Source organism: Triticum urartu, chromosome 3A (genome assembly GCF_056163025.1).
Source record: "Triticum urartu cultivar PI428250 chromosome 3A, HENAU_Tu73, whole genome shotgun sequence".
In the NCBI taxonomy this organism is placed as follows: domain Eukaryota; kingdom Viridiplantae; phylum Streptophyta; class Magnoliopsida; order Poales; family Poaceae; genus Triticum; species Triticum urartu.
This window is the reverse complement of record NC_141875.1, coordinates 601,868,789-601,888,999: the sequence shown is the minus strand read 5'-3', so window position 1 is coordinate 601,888,999 and position 20,211 is coordinate 601,868,789. Positions and strand designations below refer to the sequence as shown.

Sequence of the window (20,211 nt, the reverse complement as noted above, 5' to 3'; positions counted from 1 at the left end):
TCAAAAACACCGAGAAATATCCCCTTGTTCAATTTGCTACGGCTTGAGATATACACTTGGATAATAAGAACATTTAAGGACCAAATACAAATCGAACAGTATACTTAAAGAAAGTTATAAGAACAAAACCGATCCATAGTATAAATAAAGACACCTAAAATCACCAATAAAAATCTCTAATAATATACATGTGCACACACCATATCTGTGGAAAATATGAACTAAAAGAATCTATGACAAAGACATGTAGAATAGTAGAGTTACAGGTGCCACCGCCTCACCGGTCCTTTTGCTCACCGAATCAATCGACGAATCTATGATTTGCCGCCGGCCGCGGGGCGGCCGCTGTCGTAGTCGACGATCTCGTCGTCGGTCATGGATCGGGAGTGCTGGACAATGGAGCGGCCGATGGAGTTGATCCAGTCCTCCTTCTCCTTGTCGGAGTCGGCGACGAAGTACATGGTCTCGCCCGGGGTGGAGAGCTCGAAGGCGAACTTGCGGTTGAGCACGTCCTCGGCGCCCTTGACGGTGAGGCAGGAGGCGACGGCGATGACGCCGCGGGGCACGGACGCGCGCGTGACGGACGAGTCCTTGAACCAGAAGATCTTCCCCTGCTTGAGCACGAACCACCGCCGCCGCCACGTCTTGATGTACTCGCCCTGCTTGTCCAGCCACCCGCCGCGCTCCGGCTCGCGCCAGAACTCGATGCCGTCCGTGGCGTCCGCGGGCGGGGCGCCGGTGCCCATCACCGCTCGCCACAGGCTCGCCGCCATGAGATGCGGAGGGATTTGGGGATCGGGTCGGGCGGATCGGGAGAGTTCGTTCGGTTGGTTTTTTCCCCTGGTTTTGACGGAACGGGACGGGCTGGGGGTCGGACTGTGTACCGAACTGATGATTTGTATCGGTGTATCTGCGTTGCTCACGTGGATAGAAACAACTTAAAAGGCAACTCAAGAAAATTTAAAGAGAGTCATCGCAGAGAGAGAGTCTCCAGGTTTTCTTTTTCTGCCTTGTAGCATCTTCAACACGGACCCTTAAACATCCGCAGCCGTCGCGGCCGTGCGATGTCGAGATGTGTTTTGCCATTCAAAGCGGATATACATCGGTTTACTGACCAGTCTGAACGTGTTTTTTCCGCAAATCCGAAATGAAATGAGGCCTTTGCGGGCATGCGGGTCGCTGCACTCGCGCTTTTCCATCGAATGCATGCGCCGCTTGCCGCGTCATATTCATGCCGGCCCAGAGTATGCAAACGGCCGGCAGTGATGCCGTGCGATGTGACCGGGCGTGAGGGCAGCGCTGATAGACGCGACTTCTCGGGCGTCGTCGCTTCAATGTGGACGCCGCGTCCTTAGCAAACCAACTCCAACAGTTGTGCCGCATTGAAGCGGGCTGAATGCCCATTCGACTGGACTGGTCATGACTATTTAAGCCGTGCGCCGGCGATGCACATCCACACTTCGTCCTCTTCGAGCCCCTCCTCCTCTCCGTCCTCTCGGAGCCCCTCCAACTCCAACAGCGATGTCGAAGTCTTGGTTCTCCATGCAAGTAGGCGTTGGCGGTGGCATCTCTTCATCAGGCGGTTCCTGGCACCGCCATCCTCGCTCTCTGGGCCCCTCGGCATCCACGCGGCCAGCTCCTTCGGCAAGGAGGAGGACCAACGGCAGCAACGGTGGTCCCGTCTCCTCCCAGAGGCAGCTCTATCGGACGAAGAATTTGTCTGTCGGATGGGGCTGGCGCCACCATCGCCGGTGCATGTCAAGGAGGAGCCACCCTCCCTGCTGTGGGTCCATGTGAAGCAGGAGCCGACATCCCCACTTGGATCAAGGTGGAGCCTGTGTTACCCCGTGCAACCGCGGCGTCCACATCGCATGTCACGTCAATGAGCCCTTGTCCCATCCACGCCCTCACGTGCAACCGTGACGTCCAGATCGGACGCCACATCAAGGAGGAGCTCGTGTCGCCGCCGGCACACAACAGGTATGCCCGCATTGACGGGCCCGCGCATCCGCCACCGTCGCCCCATCACGGAGGAGCTGCCGCCCGTGATCACGAAGGCACGAGACTGCATCCTCCACTACCTCGAAGGAGGAGGCGGTTATGGCGGTCCCTCGGGTTCGAGGGCCATCGTGTCCGAGGAGGAGTGTGTGGTGAGGCAATAGGCGCAGTATGACTGGTGCAACGCCGCTAACCGCTCTACGTTCGCTAAGTTTGACGTGGCACCGGAATCGGTCCACAATGATCCGGACCTCGCCTCGCATGGGCCTTCGACCGCTCCATCACCACCACGGAGACGGCCGCCAAGCGCCGGCGCCGACTTTACGGCGAGGAGTGGTCGCTTAGCGACTCCTCCGCTAACTCTGGCAGGGGCAAGGCATCTGTCAGAGCTCTGCGGGCGCCGTCTGCATTGGCCGCGGCGATCCTCCGCACCATGCAGGAGGAGGCCCAGCGGCTCCTCCGTGAGCGGCAGGCAGCTACCGGACACAACTGTTGCGGCCCTCCAGCGCCCTTCCGCCGCTGGAGGGACGACAGCGAAAGCATGAATGGCGACAATGCTGTGATAGGCAGGACGACCATGTGTATAAGGTGGTCGATCGTCCGGTATAGGGTCTAGGGTTTTTTCTTCTAGTTTTTAGTTAAATGGTCAAAATATCGACTGATTTTGTGTAAATTATGTCTGATCTTTAATGAAATCCGACTTGTTTGATAAATTTCATTTGGTTTGTTAAATTTGTTTTGAAATGAAAGTGGATAGCATTGGATGACCGTCTCCCACATCCATGTCCGCAGACCGCTCCCTCCCTCGGTTCGCGAACGGATATGGTGTCCGATTTGCAGGTCAATGTTGGAGATGCCTTATCCACTCTTTCTATCCAAGGCATTGACTTGTCTACTGGGAGTATTTTTTTACATCTACTGGTAGTTGTTGTTGAAAAAAAACTAGAGAAAAACTTCCAATATTTATCAAACATCATGACAACATAAAAGAACACAAGAAGCGATGAGCCAAAGACGTGTCGTCATCGTTGACCCTCCCTCATCAGAGTCGGACAAACCTAGGCAATCGAGAAGTCGTCATGCTAAGGTCCTAAAACCACTGCACTAGATCAGAAGGATCCAACTTATAAACACACAAACATCGACGAACAAAGACTGGATCAAGTGGATACACACATCAATCCCACATGATCTGTCAAAAACATACCTTCACACGCACTCTGACGATGCTAGATGATGATGACAATATACTACTTACATGATTAAGTGTATACATATGATATTAATTCCCTTGGCATTATTTAAATCTTAAGTTATACCATCTCGTGCTATTAAATAAAGGATTAAAAGGACAGGGTTTCATTTAAATTTGCTCATCATCTTTGTCACATTCATCCTACTTTTTCACATCTCTACACATCACAAAAATGACTTAGTAAAATTTATTGTAAATTTATTTTGAAGAATACATCAATGACGTATCATATTTTCTATAGTAGAAGGCGAGTTATAATTACAAGAAACCATTAACAATGCGAACATACACGGCGACACGCCGACACCAACACACTACACATGGCCTACTCTCCCACGAAAGGATCTAAACCTCCTGCTCCAAACCCCGCGCGCAGCATGTCCACCGTGTGAAAAATTTCATCCCATGTGGTTCCTGCAGGAGCGGCGAGTGGGAGAACAATGGAGTTGATCCACTCCTCCTTCTGCTCCTCGGAGTCGGCGGCGAAGTACATGGTCTCGCCCGGGGTGGAGAGCTCGAAGGAGAACTTGCGGTCGGGCACGCCCTCGGCGCCCTTGACGGCGAGGCAGGAGGCGAGGAAGATGACGCCGCGGGGCACCGACGCGTGGTCGACGTCCGAGTCCTTGAACCAGAAGAGCATCCCCTGCTTGAGCACGAACCAGCGCCGGCGCCACGCCTTGCTGTGCTCCCCCTGCTGGTCCAGCCACCCCGCGCACTCGGGCTGGTGCCAGAACTCGATGTAGTCCAGGAACTCCGCGTCCGCGGCCGGGGCGCCGGCGCCCATCGCCTCTCGCCACAGGCTCGCCGCCATGAGTTGTGGTGGGATCTGGGGATCCGGTCGAGCGCGTCGGGAGATTTATTGGGGACAGCTCGTTCGTTAGGTTGGGTTTCCCCCCTGGGCCCTGCTTTTAACGGAACGGGCCGGGCCGGAGTCGGACTGTGTGCTGTACAACCGAGCTGGTCTGTATCGGCATCGGCATGGGTATAGAAGGACGCCGACAACAGTTTCAATCATCGCAAAAAAATAAAAAAATAAAAAAAGACAAAGACAAAGAGCGAGTCGGGGCGTCTCTCCTCGTTCACCTTGCCTCTGGAAGGCATTTATCTCGTCTAATGTGACTTTGTATTGAATCTTTTCGCGTGTGAAAAAGACAAAATCTAGTGTTAAAATATGCTTTTCACAAGACATTCTTTTGTCTTTTTTACACAAGTCACAAAAATTGTTGATTTCTCGAAACTTAACGTGCACACATACAATGTCGAGATGTATGTGCCAAATTTTTGTTTGAAATTTTTTCACACTTTGAGTTTTTTTTTGATGGCAGGAGCGCGAGCTCCCATGTGCCAAAGCGAATTTCTGAAGATCGGAGTATACGTATTTTGTTAGAAATAAAGATTAGTTACACGGTAACAGTTACATGAAAATTTTCATATGTTTTGTTTACATATAAAAATCGCTAGTCTGGGTCCTTGTTGTTGCATTAAACAAAAATAATGTAATTCAGTTCTTGTACAACTCAAGTACTTCATACATGCTTAATTATTTTGGTAGGAAAGATTTCTTATTTCTAATTAAGAAACAATTATACATTCTACAGTATTAAAATTAATAGAAGAATCTAGAAAGATGGTACATGCTAAATTGTCCAACATATAATAATATATTCTGAACCTAGACTTATGCCTTCGCCTAATACAGAGGGCAGAAGGATTAGCTATGCAATGAAGATAATCTGATATGTAGCGTGTGTTATGAAGAAACAATGGACAACACACAATGTGTATCCTCACTGTGAGAAACGTCATCTGATTTCATTGGCTAAAAAAATCAGAAAATATTGCTTACCTTCATCCGGCATTAGTTGACGCTCAAACTGATGTACCTTGCACCAAAATACATCTAGATACTCTCTTTGGTCATTTTTACTCCGCATATAAATTTGTCTGAACTCAAACTTCATAAAATTTGACCATATTTATATGAAAAAAATAGCAACATCTATAATATATGCTATAGTTATACAATATGAAATTTTTAATTCATGACGTATGTAATGATGTTGATTTCATATTGTGAACGTGGATATTTTGTTCTATAAAAAGTTGGTCAAGTTTACGAAGTTTGACTTCAAACAATCTTATATACGGAGTAGAAAGGACAGGAGGAAGCACATCCGTTTGAGCATAAACTAATTCTGGACGCAGGGAGTAGATAACTTCAACTGAAAAAATCATTAAAGTGTTATATAAACATCAAAGTAAGCTGGAATCCAAGTCCCTTATGGTTGTGCTAAATCTCAGCTGACTGAGATTTAACAAAGTCTCGGTAGACTGAGTTTTAACAAAGTCTAAGTCCTTCTCGTCAGATTTGGCACAGAGATTTGGGCTGAAACTTTTTTCTTTTGTATGAACTATGTACTAGTACAAATGCATGTGCGTTACACCGGGCAAAAAAAGGGGGCACAACCTGTTTCATGTGCCAAAAAAAGTGTATTCCTCAAAACATTATTGCGCAATAAATAAAGTTTGTGGTTAGCTTAGAAAAAAACCTACTTCATGTGCCATTGTGCATCATTTTCTATATCCATTTTTAATAAACGTCGATGATAAGGTAAAACATGGAACTTTTCTTATTTTAATAAAAGTTAATGTTTACATAAAAATTGGAGCACCTTTTTAAGAATAGTTAACGTTTTTACTAAACCGGAACATTTCTCTAAGAAGGAACATTTTTTAACATATGTTTTTATAAGAATGTTCTGTTTTTTTAAATCATATTTTATTTGTAATTGTTTTTTGCACTATTTGAGTTTGGCCCAAACATAAGGACTTGCCTACACAAATCCACACACGCTCTAAAAAAAAGACGTTGTCGCTGCGAGGCGAACTGCACGCATTGTCTCTCTTCCTGTTCCCCATCTCACTATCCCTAATAAACGAATTGTCCGTGCATTGCAACATGAACCGTAACATAATTTGCATGTTCGAAAGTCGGCTGGGATTCATTTATCTTGGCTAAAGCAAATGCCTAACTAAATTCTGGCGTTGTTGCTCCATGTAGTCCCCCTGTATGCCTTGCTGAAGAATAAAGAATGAGCTGTGATATAATTTGCATGTTTAAAAAATATTAACCGAGTAACCCTAAATATAAATGCAGAGTTGCAAAATATACATAAACAGAGCATATTCTGATCAGGTGTCTATTTAAATTAATCATTTTCCATGTAAAAAACTATTTTTGCTCAGTCCAATAGTAAAATCATCTTACAGTTTCATCCCTTTCTTAAAAGCACAAATGTAAAACAGTGTTTGAATTGAAACCTTATCTCTGTTTATCAGGAAATCAAACTCTCACATCACAAAGTTAGCACCAAATTATTTTCAGTAGCCACAATTCACCTTGTAGAAGTACTTTGTGCCAGGCTGCAATCCCTTCATTACACCGTCGAAGTCGAACCCAGGGTGGCTAGGTTGTCACAATCGTGATTTTGAATCGGATCGGAGCTCTGATGGTAGAATCGTAAATCATAGAATCTTCACTACCAGAATCATAGAAATGTAGATTTTATAAACTAAAATCGTAGAATCAGATGGGTAAATTTAGATCGTAAAGTCGTAAAATCGTATAACAAAATCATGATTCTAACAACCTCCCAGGGTGGTGCCACCTGACACTGTGGTTCGCCATTCGCCGCTACTTGTACGACCTCGTGTCTGCTGGCACGTCTCCTCATTCCTCGTCGCGCCAGCCGGGGGACAAGATGGTGGGCGCTACGGAGCATACGCTGCCATGACCAACTGAGGGCAGGCATATATATAAAACAAAATTGATGATGTCAACAAAAATTCTGGTTAAAAATGCCTAAGAATAACACGTGCATGGCCGCACTCACATGCACGCATTCATTCAGTTTTGTTGCCAACTTACCATCAAAGCTTTCCACATATCACATTCTTTTAACGTCAGGTATCCGGTAAAAAATTACCCCACAAAAAAAGTATCCAATAAAAAATTAACAAAATGTGCAGTATCTGTCGATTGGTGCGGTCAACCGAGATGTACCGTTCCTACTATTTGTGCGACAGGAATTATATGGTACACATATTAATCACGAGGATCAGAAGGACAAATAACAAAACTTCCCTGGGCAAGGTAATTACTATTTGTCCTATTATTTCTACCAATTAAAGTAATAGTATGCATTCAGTAATAACAAGGGTGGCACGATTGTCACATTGTACATGGTTATGCTTGTCCACACTTCCTTAGGCAGGCAACACCTTCTTCCTGATACTCTTGCTTTGTGATCCAGAATTCCGGCGCATCCTGTTTGTTCGAGACAGACAAGTCAGCAAAATATACCAGCAGACCCAGACATGATAACAAGCCCATGGTTTCTTTTTTATGCTAAGCTGCGGTTCAATATATTCCTATTGTTAGTAGCTTACATATTTGAATGCACCACCATGATTGGTTAGCGAAAAGAAAAACAGTGAACTAAGCACAGCTTACTCTTTTTTTTCACGAATACGCAAGAGCTTGCGTATCATTGCATTGATAGATAGAGAGAACGGAAAAACAGAATACAACTATACGGCTAAAGCCCATGTACATGAAGCAGGCGAGGAAGCAACCATGAACAGAACGGCTAGAGGGATTGGTCAGCTCTCAACATCACGTAAGAGAATTACATCGGAAGGATTCAAAACAAGCATCACAAGGGAAATGTGACCCGCATCAAAGGTGTTACTCAGTCTCTCAAAAGTGCTCTCAAGGGTACGGTGTGCAGTGGGCATGACCTCCACATTCCCCCTCTCGTCCTCTCCCACCCAACCCATCCTCCCACCCAGTTTTCACGATTTCCTTCCTAAAAGCCGCACACCCCAACCCCCACCTCGTTTATCATCTGAAAACTGCCTGTAGCTCTTCTCCACTATCCACCGATCCTTCCTCTCCTCTCCTCGCAGGGTTGCAAACAAATTGAGTTCAAGCGTATTTGACTAATCTCAGCTCAACTCACACTAAAGTTGGAGAGAGCTCAGACTAAGTCGAGTCAAGGAAGTGTGGACAACAGCCGCTGGCCTCTCAGTCTGTGTCGCCCGCGCCTCCCGCACGGTTTGTTCAGTCGCGGCACCTGTTTCAATTGGGCGTTGACTCAAGCCACTGCCTTCTAGATCGGCTTCCAAAAAAAGCAACAAAAAAACAGGTACTATGTCTCCATCGTTAGGCTATGTCGCCATCCCTCTATGCCCGATGATTTTTTATGGTACTAACTACACCGAGTTCGTTGCCTTATGCGCATTCATATGTGTGGCATCTGTCTATGGGGCTTTTATTCCGGCGTGATCCCTTGCCCGCCCCGGCCAGCTCCTCTTGTGGCTCCTACCCCGTCAATGCCACCGGCTCTTGCTGCGGATGCTTCTCAGGCTGCTAAGAATGCAACTAAGGTTGTTGATGATGTTGCGGTTCATGCTTATGACCAGTAGGCCTTGGCATATGAGGAGGCTCTTCCCACTTATATGATGTTATGTCTGCTTACACTCATTGGTTTAATGATGATGCTCATGTTGCGGTTGTTCTTACTTCAGTTTTCTGCCTCAGTTTGCCTCTGAGTTTATGGGCCTTACTACCGTCTTTGAGATGTGGACCTGTCTTCGCCAGCGCTATCAGTCCTCTAGTGATGCCTTATACCTGTCTGTGGTCCGCCAGGAGCATGCTCTTCACCAGGGTGACTCCGATGTTGATGATTTCTACGCACAGAGTAGTTTGGCTATTTGGCATCAGCTTGACTCTCTTCGCACAGCTAGTTGTGGTACTTGCCAGTGTTGCCAGGCTCTGTTCACCCGGGTAACAAGGTGCACACATCTTCTGGAACCGTGCTTCCACTCTGACACCCTCAGCCATCGCCTTGACAGAGCAGGATTGTGACTTGTCCCTTCTATCAGCATCCATCTTCTTCGACCTTTTTAGTGGAGGATATCCCTTTCCTCACTTTTCCCGACACGCTTATCACTCCTATTGAGCCCCTGTTCACGCATCCAACTGCTCCTATTTATTCGACTATTGCAAATCCGCCGCCGCCATCTCCTATGGTTTCCTCATCTCGCTTGACACAGGATTCTGCCCTTTCATGCCCGGTGGCTTCCCCGTCCGTGTCCCCATCACCCGAGTCTATCCCGGTGATTCCTCTTAGTATTCTTCCCTCTTTTTCTCACTATTATATTCATCATCTGCATGTTGTGGATGAGTCTACTACTGAGCCATCTACCTCTGATGTGCCATCCTCCTTGTCTCAGCCTACTTATGGCTTATGTCATCGCCCGCTTCTACCTATTGACCGCTATGGTTTTTATAGCGCTAGCATGTTGTTCTTGAGTGACTTTTTATGGCGATGTTGTTCATCCCGAATGGCAGCTTGCTATGGCAAAGGAGATTGCTTCTCTTGAGCGCACCGGCACGTGGGATCTTGTTTCTTTTCCTCCTCGTGTTCATCCCATCACTTGTAAGTGGGTCTACAGGGTTAAGACTCACTCCGATGGTTCTCCTGAGCGCTATAAAGCTCGTCTTGTGGCTCGTGGCTTTCAGCAAGAGCATGGTTGTGATTATGGTGAGACTTTTCCTCCTATGGCCCATATGACCCTGTCCGCACACTTCTTGCTGTGGCATCTGTTCACCATTGGTCCATATCTCAGCTTGATGTTAAGAATGCCTTTCTTAATGGTGAGTTGTGTGAGGAGGTTTACATGCCAGACACCACCTGGATATTCTGTTCCCGGTGGCATCGCATGTCGTCTTTATCGCTCTCTCTATGCCTTAAGAAAGCCTCGCGTGCCTGGTTTGAGAGTTTCGCCTCTGTGGTTACTGTCGATGGATTTTTGGGGAGCGTTGATGATCCTACGTTGTTTGCCCACCTTTCTCCTCGTGGTCGGACTCTTCTTTTATACGTTGATGACATAATCATCACTAGCAACGACTCTGAGTACATTGCACGGCCGAGCTGCTGAAGAAGCAAAGCGAAGCTAGCCATACGATGATCCTGGAGCTGCAAGGGCTTGCTCAGGCAAAAGAGGAGGCACAGGGCACCCTTAAGGCCAAGATCAAAGCACCAAATTGCAGATCGGATGGATCGACAGAAGGCGCAGGAGCCAGAGATCAAGGGCCTGAAGGAGACCTCCAAGAAGGCCGACACTGAGTGAGGTTGGTGCCAGACAAGCTCCAGGCAACCCAACTGGTCGTGTCATGTAAGTGTTAAAGACTTCCCAAATTTATTGTTTTGGTTTTCTACCTCTACTCGGCTCTTTTGCTTAGTAACCATTACTTAGCCTTGTACCTAGATCTGGAGGAGGCGAGGTAAGCATCACTGCACTTTCAACACCTTCTGATTTGACTACCTCAATGAGGACATCGTTGTGACGCTGCCGGATTGCCTGTGAAGGATCAACCAGATATACAAAAGCATCGATTCGTTCTATTTTGGAATGACTAGGACTAGGTTACTAGACAACATCAGCTTGAGGTTGTCTAGGGCCAATCGGGCCTTCATTGGTCTAGACGAGTTTGTATGACTTCTTGAGGAGTCGATACAGCGGCAAAGCCTTCTCATTGAGTCGGGAGATGAAAAGACTCAGGGTGGCGACGGAGCGAGCTAGCTTTTGGACCTCCTTCAGGTTCCCGGGCTTGCCGAGTTTGGAGATCACACTATCTTGTCGGGGTTGGACTCAATGTCGTGCTAAGAAACGATGAAGTCGAGCAGTCTTCCCAAGGGCCACGAACACACATTTGTCTGTGTTTAGCTTCATTTCGAATCGACGCGGGTTAGCAAACGTCTACGCTAGATCTGCTAGGAGGTCAACCTGTTTCTTCGTGTTGACCACAACGTCGTCGACGTAGGCCTAGACATTGATGCCAATTTGGTCGTGGAGGCATTTTTGCATGATGCGCTGATATGTTGTGACAGCATTCTTGAGCCGGAAGGGCATCATGATGTAACAGAAAGCTTCAGAAGGGGTGATGAAGGAGGTCATCTCCTGATCCGATCCCTTCATCCTAATCTGGTGATAGCGAGTAGGATGCAAGGGAGCGGGAAAGGATCTTTGGGGCAGGCTTTGTCGAGACTGATGTAGTCAATGCACATGAGCCAAGTGTAGTTCTTCTCCATGGATGAACCCAGCCGCCAGAAGCCGGGCTAGCTCTTCTTCGATAACCTTACATCGTTCTTCATCGAATTGGCGTAGGGATCGCTTCACGGTCTGCATGCCCTTCATGACGTTTAGGGAGTGCTCGGCGACGTACGCTGGTATACCAGGCATGTCATGCGGAGATGTCCCAGTTCTCACGGAAATCTACAAGCACGCTTTCCTATGCACTACAAGGTCGATGATGATCTCAGCGCTCGTCATGGTGTCGATCAGGTGCACCTTAAATTTCTTGGTGTCCTGGCCCGACTGGAAAGCGAAGGCTGATTTGGCCTTCTAGCTCAGAGAATAGCCCTATGGATCCATTGTTGCTTTCGACACACTCGACGGCGACGAGCTCAGATTTAGCTAGGTCAACATTGGCCACCTCGCAATCATGCAAGTGTTTGAAGTCGTCGATGACCATGATTATCTTGTTGGAACGCAACATATCTTGAGTTTTAAGTACACGTAACATGGGATCGCCATGAACTTTGTGTACGCATGGCAACCGAGAAGAGCATGATAAGCGCCCTCGAAGGGACGACCTCGATGGAAAGCATTTCAACTCAGAAGTTTCCGAGGGTGCTAGAAATAACATCCAAGGAGATCTAACCAAAGGTTGGGCATAATTCTCGTGCACAATGTCGCGGAAAGCAGTGGAGTTTGGCCAAAGGCGTAAGAGCGAGATGCCCATCTTCTCCATCGTCTTAGTGTAGAGTATGTTTATGACGATGCCACCATCCATCAGGACTTTGGACAACTGGTAGCCCCAATTATCGGGTCGAGAACCAAGGCAGATCTCCCTAGGTGGGGAATATAGTCTGGGTGAACGACCCGGTCCAAAGAGATCACTGAGTCGGACCCGTCAAGCCACTGGGGCATGTCGGTACCTACGCCTTCTGAAAGTTCGAATCATATTAGCTTAGGCTTCCTTTATTCTCTCTTTTCTTAACCTCACGCAATGCGATCTTTCGGGCCGGCTTGGACTCGAGGACACGGAAGACCACGTTCACATTCTTTACATTCTTGGGGAATGTTTAGTTCTCATCATAGCAGTCCTAGATTCAATCCTAACCTACTACATGTCGGTCTTCCTCATTCCCAAAAAGGTTCTCAAAACAATAGATGCAATTCGACGTGCCTTCTTTTGGACGGCAGAGGACATTTGTTCTGGTGCACATCTGACTGGTTCCCAAGCCGGTCATAGGCCACGCGAGGCCGGCGAGGGCGACGGTCGGCTTCTACCCGGTCAATTTGGTGGCTTGGAATGTGACTAGGACATGAATATCCAACCATGTTGGTGTCGGTGCGCATCTGAGGTGGTTAACAACTGGTTGCATGATTTACTAGTCACACCATGTTCCACAATCATCGCCTTGATCATGGCTTAGCGCGATTGAACTGCTTAGCCGTCGGGTGATCTGGCTTGAGCTGGATGTTGTCGGCCAGAGCCAGTCACCGGCTTCGATTGAGCTCTATGGTGATTACCCACCTATCATGTCTAGCTGCAAGGGAGTCGCACTCCTTCTGAAGGTGGAGTTGTGCCTGCGCAAGGGCCTTGTGTTGAGCTTCCAAGGCCTTAGTGGTCACATCCTCGCCGAGATTGGCGTATGCAAAGCTAGTTGATCGGATGTCGCCGCCTCGAGGTTGGCCTCATCCTCAACGTCAACGTTGTTGCCGGTGCTAGTGGCCACGGCTCAATTGTCGATTGCTTGCAGCGGTATTGGTGTTGCTAAGGATCAACATACGCAAAGCTAGTTGCTCGGCTACCGCCGCCTCAGGGTCGGCCTCGTCCTCAACGTCAACGTTGTTGTCGGTGTTGGCGGTCTGGCTCCGATGTCGGTTGCAACATTATGGTGTTGGCCATGAGGACCTCTGCGATAGGGCAGTTGTGCCTGCTCGCATCCCCCATCAGACTTGGATTCATTCCAGATGGGGACAAGTGATTCCACCATTGCAATGAGCTAGGAAGCCTACTCAGCCTAGTGGATTGTTGCTTGTTGCTGGAGATCCCAGGGGTTGCTGGATGCTCGCTCCTCTGCTCGGCAAAGCGCCGGGTTTTGAAGACAGGTTCCGCTGAAATGAACGGTAATGAATTCCAGGCTCCAAAAGGTGAGAACCTCGCCCTCACATAGGATGGTGGTGAGCGCGAGGCACCAAAAGTAAAAGTTTGGCTCGGAACGTAGACGTTGGCGATAACACGGGATCCCAGATGGATTTGATCTTTGGTCCATGCTTGGCGCGCCAACTGTCGGTTCATTATACCGGTACTAATCTCAATGGGATGTCACACGTAGCAGGAAGACCAGACGGGATTCACACAAGGCAATTACCCAGGTTCAAGCCCTCACGGTGGAGGTAAAACCCTACTCCTACTATGATTATATTTATGGCGGTGAGCCTCATGCGAGAGCTTGAATATGGTGTACAATGGAGATCGCTAGGATCACATAGGTGTGTGTGAGATTAGATGATCTATAGTCTAACCCTAGCCTTGCCTTATATAGGGGACAAGGCCTGGGGTTTACAGGATGTCCGTCTCGGTTACGCACGGGTAGGATCCTCCGAGATACCTGAGATGCTTTGCTTTGATCGCCAAGCTGATGGTCCGCCAGGTAGTGGCCTGGGTTGTACGTGGCTGATGGGCCGACTCCCGGCCTGCCGATGTGCCCCCCCCCCCCTTCCATGGCACTATCACATGCTTTCTTTGGAAGTTAAGTGAAGACTTAAACCCAGGCTGGATATTTAGTAGTTCAAAATTCAAATTTGGCCAAGACTTCCTAGGCAATACTTTCGGTAGTAAGTCATCTACTTAGGCTCTGCTGTGTTGAACTTATTTTATATTCTGCTACGAAAATATAGCCACAAAATGCTAAAATAAGCAAAAGCTGGTTGGAAAAGCTGGATTACCATAAAGTAACATAGTGTGAGCATAGCCTTAAGACTATATTGCAAGCTTAAGATTTGTGGATTTGGCACCCCCTAAACAGTCATTTCTCATATTAAAACTAGATAGTATTGGCGCTGCATCCTTATAATTTTCTCCTCTTGGTTTTCTGTCTAACTTCGCTGCTCTTGGATAAACATAAAAAATATGTGTCATTTTGTATTTAGAATTTGTCGGTACAAACCACTTTAAATTTAAGAGGTGAACTAAACTACAATACTTCAGGCAAATAAAGCTAAAAAATTTCTAGAAGTTATTACCTTCATAATTCCAGCAAGTACTGCACCTCCTAGATAGACCATATGCTTTCTCCGTGGAGGATCCTCTATACGCAGGCGTAATTTCTGTACATACTCAAGAACAGACAGGTTATGAAAGGAGAGCGGGAACAAACATTATTACTGAATATAAAATGTGGTATTCTGGTACATGCGTTCAGATTCTCCTTTGACTGTTACCAATTTTAATAAGCTAATAATGCGATCAGATTGCCTGTATTTGCAAACCCTAAGCTATATTCTCATTGATGGAAAGGTGAGGCAACAAGACTTGATAGATAAGGGCTGAATGAGTTGTACTGCTCATTAGAGTTTGCCAGCTTAAAAGAAAAATGGTACAAATTGGAAATGTAGTTGTACAAAAATAATAATATCAACTGTGTAGTCCATCAGAGGAGAATTAAACAAAATTACCTTAAGTCCATCCTTGTTTCCCTTCAAAACCACGTCGAGGTAGCGATCAAGAATTTCCTTCTCCAGCCTTCAGAAAGGTGGCAGTTTGTTAGTCATACGAAACCTAGATCCTTGTATAGATCAGCGCAAAAGAAAAACAATGACTGGTCAACAGGGAGAAAGAACCAGAACAACAGCAAACAGCCAAGAAGGGAGAAAAAAACAGTGTGGTGTGTAAGTGATGATATTGGAAACAGGTGACTCAGAATGTACTGTAGTAAATAGCACAAAATGCAAGAAATGAACTATACAAGGAACTATGCAAGAATTAACATCTTACCGACTTGGCAGACCAGGATACATGGTACTTCCTCCACTAAGAACGATATGTTGGTAAAGCTGCAAATATTATTGAACATCGAATTAAAAAAAAAAAGCCAGCATGCAGTGATATATCTAGGGAAGTAGACACTCTAAATGTATGAAGACTAAAACTTCAATATGTTCTCAGGTTCTTCTTTAGTTAATATATATCAAACTGAAAATTTAGTAGTATTTGTTCCCTTACAAGGCATTAACAGAATTCAAATTAAGAAAAAAAGGAAGTGGGTATATGCTAGTCTAAGGGGATAACGTACATACATAAAGCTTATAAAACTCAAGATGCAATGTCAGACACTCGATTAAGTCTCCACCAATAGCAAGTGCACCTCATGATGCATTTTCTATGAGTATATTTACATAGATAATCACAAGTAATGCATATCTCTAGATAAATGTAGTCCGGAAGAACTGCAGTTGTACAATATAATCAATCAGTTATTCGTATACTTGTTCCATCTAAATACTTCAAGCAATAAAAATAACAGAAAGAATGGACAGGCAAAATTTACTATATTGTACTGGGACTACTGTAAGGTTTGTATACCGTCATGCGGTTGTCAATGTCCATTTCCTGAATGCAATGGAATGCCATATCTGCCAACCCATCACCTTCAACATCTATGAGTTCCTGTTCAGTAAATATTTTTACCAAGATTACCACACTGATGATACTTAATATTTTTGCAGAGAACTGCATAGCTATCTATCACCGGAAGACTTTCGGCAAGAATGGAAGGAAAACAAACTTACAGGAGTAAAAAGAGCCTCAGGAGCCTGAAACCGTTCAGTACCCACTTTAATTACTCTTCCATCTGGAAGCTGATCACAAAGAATTTAGCTCAAAATAAAAAAAACAATAAAACAAAGTAGGATAATATACTTACAGTGTAACTTTTAACAAGAATTGTAGTTTCAAGTCCTAGCTGGTATTCACGTTTGTAGTCATAGCTGTACATCTTTTAATGTCATGCCTATGACATATAACAGCAATCTGTAGCCAAGAAATAAGAACAACAAAACAACTCACCTTATATAGCATAGCTTCTCTTTTATTTCTCTTACTGTCTCAAAATCAGCAGATTTGTTCATAGCATACCTTTTGAAATAGAACAATAAAGAGGATGAGGAAAATACAAGAAAGCTGAAGACTGCATCATCACAGCAACTTTAACATCTTAAGATGGTAACTGGTAAGGGAATACCCTCTTCTTGAGAGTAGATCAACAAGATAGGATGTGATATGCCTTCCAGCTACATTCATTCTTTTCGTTAGATGTGGATAAGAATATCCATCAACCACGGGCACCTGCGTGTGTAAATAAAACAACAGCAACAAAATGAAAGCTACGGACAGAAAGTAAGTAGTAAAAACAAGGACAATTAGGAAATTCATAAGGGCTGTGAATCTGTGATCTCTACAAAGAAACAAGGAACCTTAAATGAAACAGGGGCTGTGAATCAAAATGAAAGCTACAGACAGCAACAAAATGAAAGCCCACACAAAAATTAGTGAAACAAATTGACATGCGTGATTGCTGAGGTGACATGATTGCATGGATAGATGAGTGCACAAATTGTAACTTATGACCACATGCATGACTTGATGACGTGGCATAGTTGCATGAAGAGGAAAAATAGGTAGTGGGTTGCAACTATTTAAGAATAGAGGATAAGGTTTATAAATTTAGATAATCTTATTCAAAATTATAAGACTTGCATGCAATTTTCATGAGATTTTCTCCATTTTGTTCTCATTTATCTTCCCTCTATCTTCAATATCTATGACTGAACACCATGACTTTTCTTAATCCATGTTTGAAACCAAAATACAAATTTTAAATGGTGGAGTTTTAAGTAGTGATTTTAGTGTAGTTTTCTCATAGGACCTCCAAAAAGTCAGGTATATCCTGATCCCAAAATTAGAAGGGTAACTCCTTTGGTTGGCTCAATGCAATTACAGGTACACCGGCAAACATTATACAAATGTGCTAGATAGTCAGATAGTATTTCTATAGCTATCACAGAGAATGCTAGAGATAGAATCTGTTCATACCACATGGGTGACACCATCACCAGAATCTATGACAAGTCCAGTCAGCAAGCCTGGGAAGTAAACATACGTGTAAAATGAGTACTAGTACAATTTTGTGTGCATTTCTATGTCCTTGATTCTGTTTAAAGAGGTAAAGTAAGTACCTTGAGCATATAGCGAAAGAACTGCTTGGATCTGGATGAAGACCCCAGAAAAGTTGTATTTCTCAAACATTGTCTCGATCTGTTGATCGTGGGGTTCAATTTACTAGTCATTATGTAGAAGCTCAATTTGCAATATAAAATAGCCTGAGAAATTAAAATAACCTACCATTTGCTCACGGTTTTTCACAGGATTGAGTGGCGGATCTGTCAGTAAAATTTTACACTCGGATGGATCAACCTATATGAAAGAAGAGAAATGTAATGCTTTACATGGATCTAAGAGAATTAAGGATTATAATCAAAGGTATTGAGAAAGTATCTTTCAAAAGGATTCACACCACAAGCAAAGTAAAGAATATCAATATGCATACCTTCAGCTCGCTATAAAATGCATGATCCCATATATGGCCCATATCATCCCAATTTTGAACAATCCCATTTGTGACAGGATATGATACATCAAGCTGATGTCTCAAATCAGCGCAAGCAGCTCCTACCACAATATCCTGTGTTGAACATAAACACTAATTACGAGGTGTACTCAACATTAAGAGACAAAATAAATGATGGAATCCAAACTGTCAATTCTTGCTCCTGGAGTGACTCCTCATAGCGAAGCAATGGCCGTCCAACGACACAAGGAAAGACAGATGTAGGGAAGTTTTCTCCCGCAAAGCCGCACTTTACATACTGCAACGTAGGTGCCAAATTAGAACAGCAAAACCACCCGACCATAACAGAGAGTATTTCACGTTTCTCTGTCATGGAAAAGATAATCAAAATCAAGAAACTGGCAACAGGTCAGCTAGAGGTTTCACGAACACAATTTACAATTTGAATATTATTTCTGCTCACTAAAAAAATCAATAATAGCTCAGTGAAACCAAAGATGTGCCTACTGATTTCCACATAACAATTTAGCGCCCTGTTATGTCATATCCGCTCAAAGCAGAAAAGGCTGATCTGAACCTAAAGATAAAATTTACATGCCAGATCCAAATGCAACTCGGAAAGCAATCCCAGCAGAAATACGATAAACAAAGGGGGCAGAACGTTCTCGAACATTTCTATTCCCCTACAACTCGGGCACCAACTCCGCACTCCACAGCGGTGACTCGATACAGATTTGGAATACCCTCAGATGATTCCGTTCGAACCTGGCTACCCTATTCCCCAAGCCTAACCATGACTCATCCGCCTCGATCAATCACCGGCAGCCGGAGGCCGGTGGGATTTCGTACGAAGTATTCTAGAAACAAGGACAAGAGCCGGTGGGGAGAGGCAGATCTACGGTGAGCATGCTCGCGGGGGGGGGGGGGGGGGGGGGGGGGGGGGCGCGGCGGCGGCGGCGGGATGGAGTCTTACCCCGGTGCCGTTGTCGCACACCACCACCTTGTTGCTCTCCATTCTAGCCGTCCTCCCTCGCCAACCTCCGGAGGGTGTGTTCGGCTTTTGGTTGAGGCCTCTCGATTGGTGTTTTTTTTTTTTCGAAAATGATCAACGCCTATCCCATTGTTAGGGCATCTTTAGCAGACCCTACATCCGGCCGGCCCGCAAAACGCGTTTACAATTCGCGGAAAACAGCCTTTACGGTCTAGCTCGAACAGCCGCAGATGCACACCCCAAACGGACTCGTAAAAAAGAATATTCATGAAATATACATTTTTTACGGGTCGGCTTTTTGCGGGGTCTATTCGAACACCGCCGCGTCGATCCGCAAACCAAAGACGCTCAATTCTCGAATTTGACATACGTTCTCGCAAATAAGTTCAAATTCAAACAATATAACACATTTTACGCACAAATAAAAGCTTCAATTTAATAGGACAAACGCAAAAGAGGGTCTTACAAAAGTGACGACCACGTTCGGCATCATCTTGGTTGATCTTCACTTCGCACCGTCGAGTACATCTTGAAATTCATCGCCACCATCGAATCCACCTCCGGCGCTTGTTCCAACTCCCGCACCGAAATCATCGACATTGCACCATATGGAGCAGAGAAAACATTTCCGGCACTATAACACGCACTGGCTGATGCAACCATTCTCCTTTTCAAGATTTCTCTCCTTGCCATATCATGTCATTCTTTGGTGAGGTCCTCCATGTCATTGCGGTGCATTGTCATGATCTTATTCTCTTCGGCGAGCAACTTGGACATGGCTTTGTTTTCAATGGCACGTGCTCTTTTCTCCTCAATGGCTGCTTTGCGCAGTCCCTCTTCCTTGAGCAATTGCCACTTTTCTTACTTCTCATTTGCCTTCTTCTCGGCCAACTCTATCTTGATCTCCAACGACTTCAACAACATCAACTCATTTGATTGCACCATGGAATCAATCTTCTCCCACAAGCTCGATGCTTCGTGCTCTCTCTTCATCCTCTCCTTAGTCTTCTTGTCGCCATCGGGCTTGTTCAAATTTCTTGAGCCATCATCATCCTCATCTTCATCCATATTTGTAAGTGAAACTCTCTTCGGTGGGGATTCTTTGTCGATCAACTTCCACTTCTCGCACTTTTTAAGCAAGTCCCAACAATGCTCTAATTTGAAGAATTTGCTTTCCGAAGCTTCCATGTCTTTGTATC

At 45.4% G+C, this 20,211-nt stretch overlaps 2 protein-coding genes and 1 pseudogene across 3 annotated transcripts; all 3 read right to left on the bottom strand.

Annotated features, from left to right (window-relative positions):
* LOC125545324 (pleckstrin homology domain-containing protein 1) lies at positions 1 to 912 on the bottom strand. The gene has a single exon (XM_048709232.2). The coding sequence runs from the start codon at positions 771 to 773 to the stop codon at positions 315 to 317; it is 459 nt and encodes a 152-aa protein (XP_048565189.1). The 5' UTR covers positions 774 to 912; the 3' UTR covers positions 1 to 314.
* A 2,518-nt stretch (positions 913 to 3,430) lies between these two features.
* On the bottom strand, positions 3,431 to 4,142 carry LOC125548833 (pleckstrin homology domain-containing protein 1 pseudogene; annotated as a pseudogene).
* A 3,048-nt stretch (positions 4,143 to 7,190) lies between these two features.
* ARP2 (actin related protein 2) lies at positions 7,191 to 19,125 on the bottom strand. Of its 2 annotated transcripts, XM_048709227.2 has the most exons (15): positions 18,995 to 19,125; positions 18,209 to 18,319; positions 18,001 to 18,135; positions 17,796 to 17,867; positions 17,630 to 17,708; positions 17,487 to 17,536; positions 16,636 to 16,739; positions 16,461 to 16,529; positions 16,318 to 16,381; positions 16,184 to 16,252; positions 15,978 to 16,061; positions 15,390 to 15,448; positions 15,071 to 15,137; positions 14,639 to 14,722; positions 7,191 to 7,580 (listed from the first exon to the last, which is right to left on the bottom strand). In XM_048709227.2, exons 1-15 carry the CDS (start codon positions 19,034 to 19,036, stop codon positions 7,500 to 7,502), a joined length of 1,170 nt encoding a protein of 389 aa, XP_048565184.1. In that variant the 5' UTR covers positions 19,037 to 19,125; the 3' UTR covers positions 7,191 to 7,499. The 2 variants fall into 2 exon arrangements, with proteins under 2 accessions (XP_048565184.1, XP_087369639.1); XM_087513513.1 differs by lacking the exon at positions 18,995 to 19,125 and having other exon boundaries at positions 18,209 to 18,379.
* Positions 19,126 to 20,211: the final 1,086 nt, after the last annotated feature.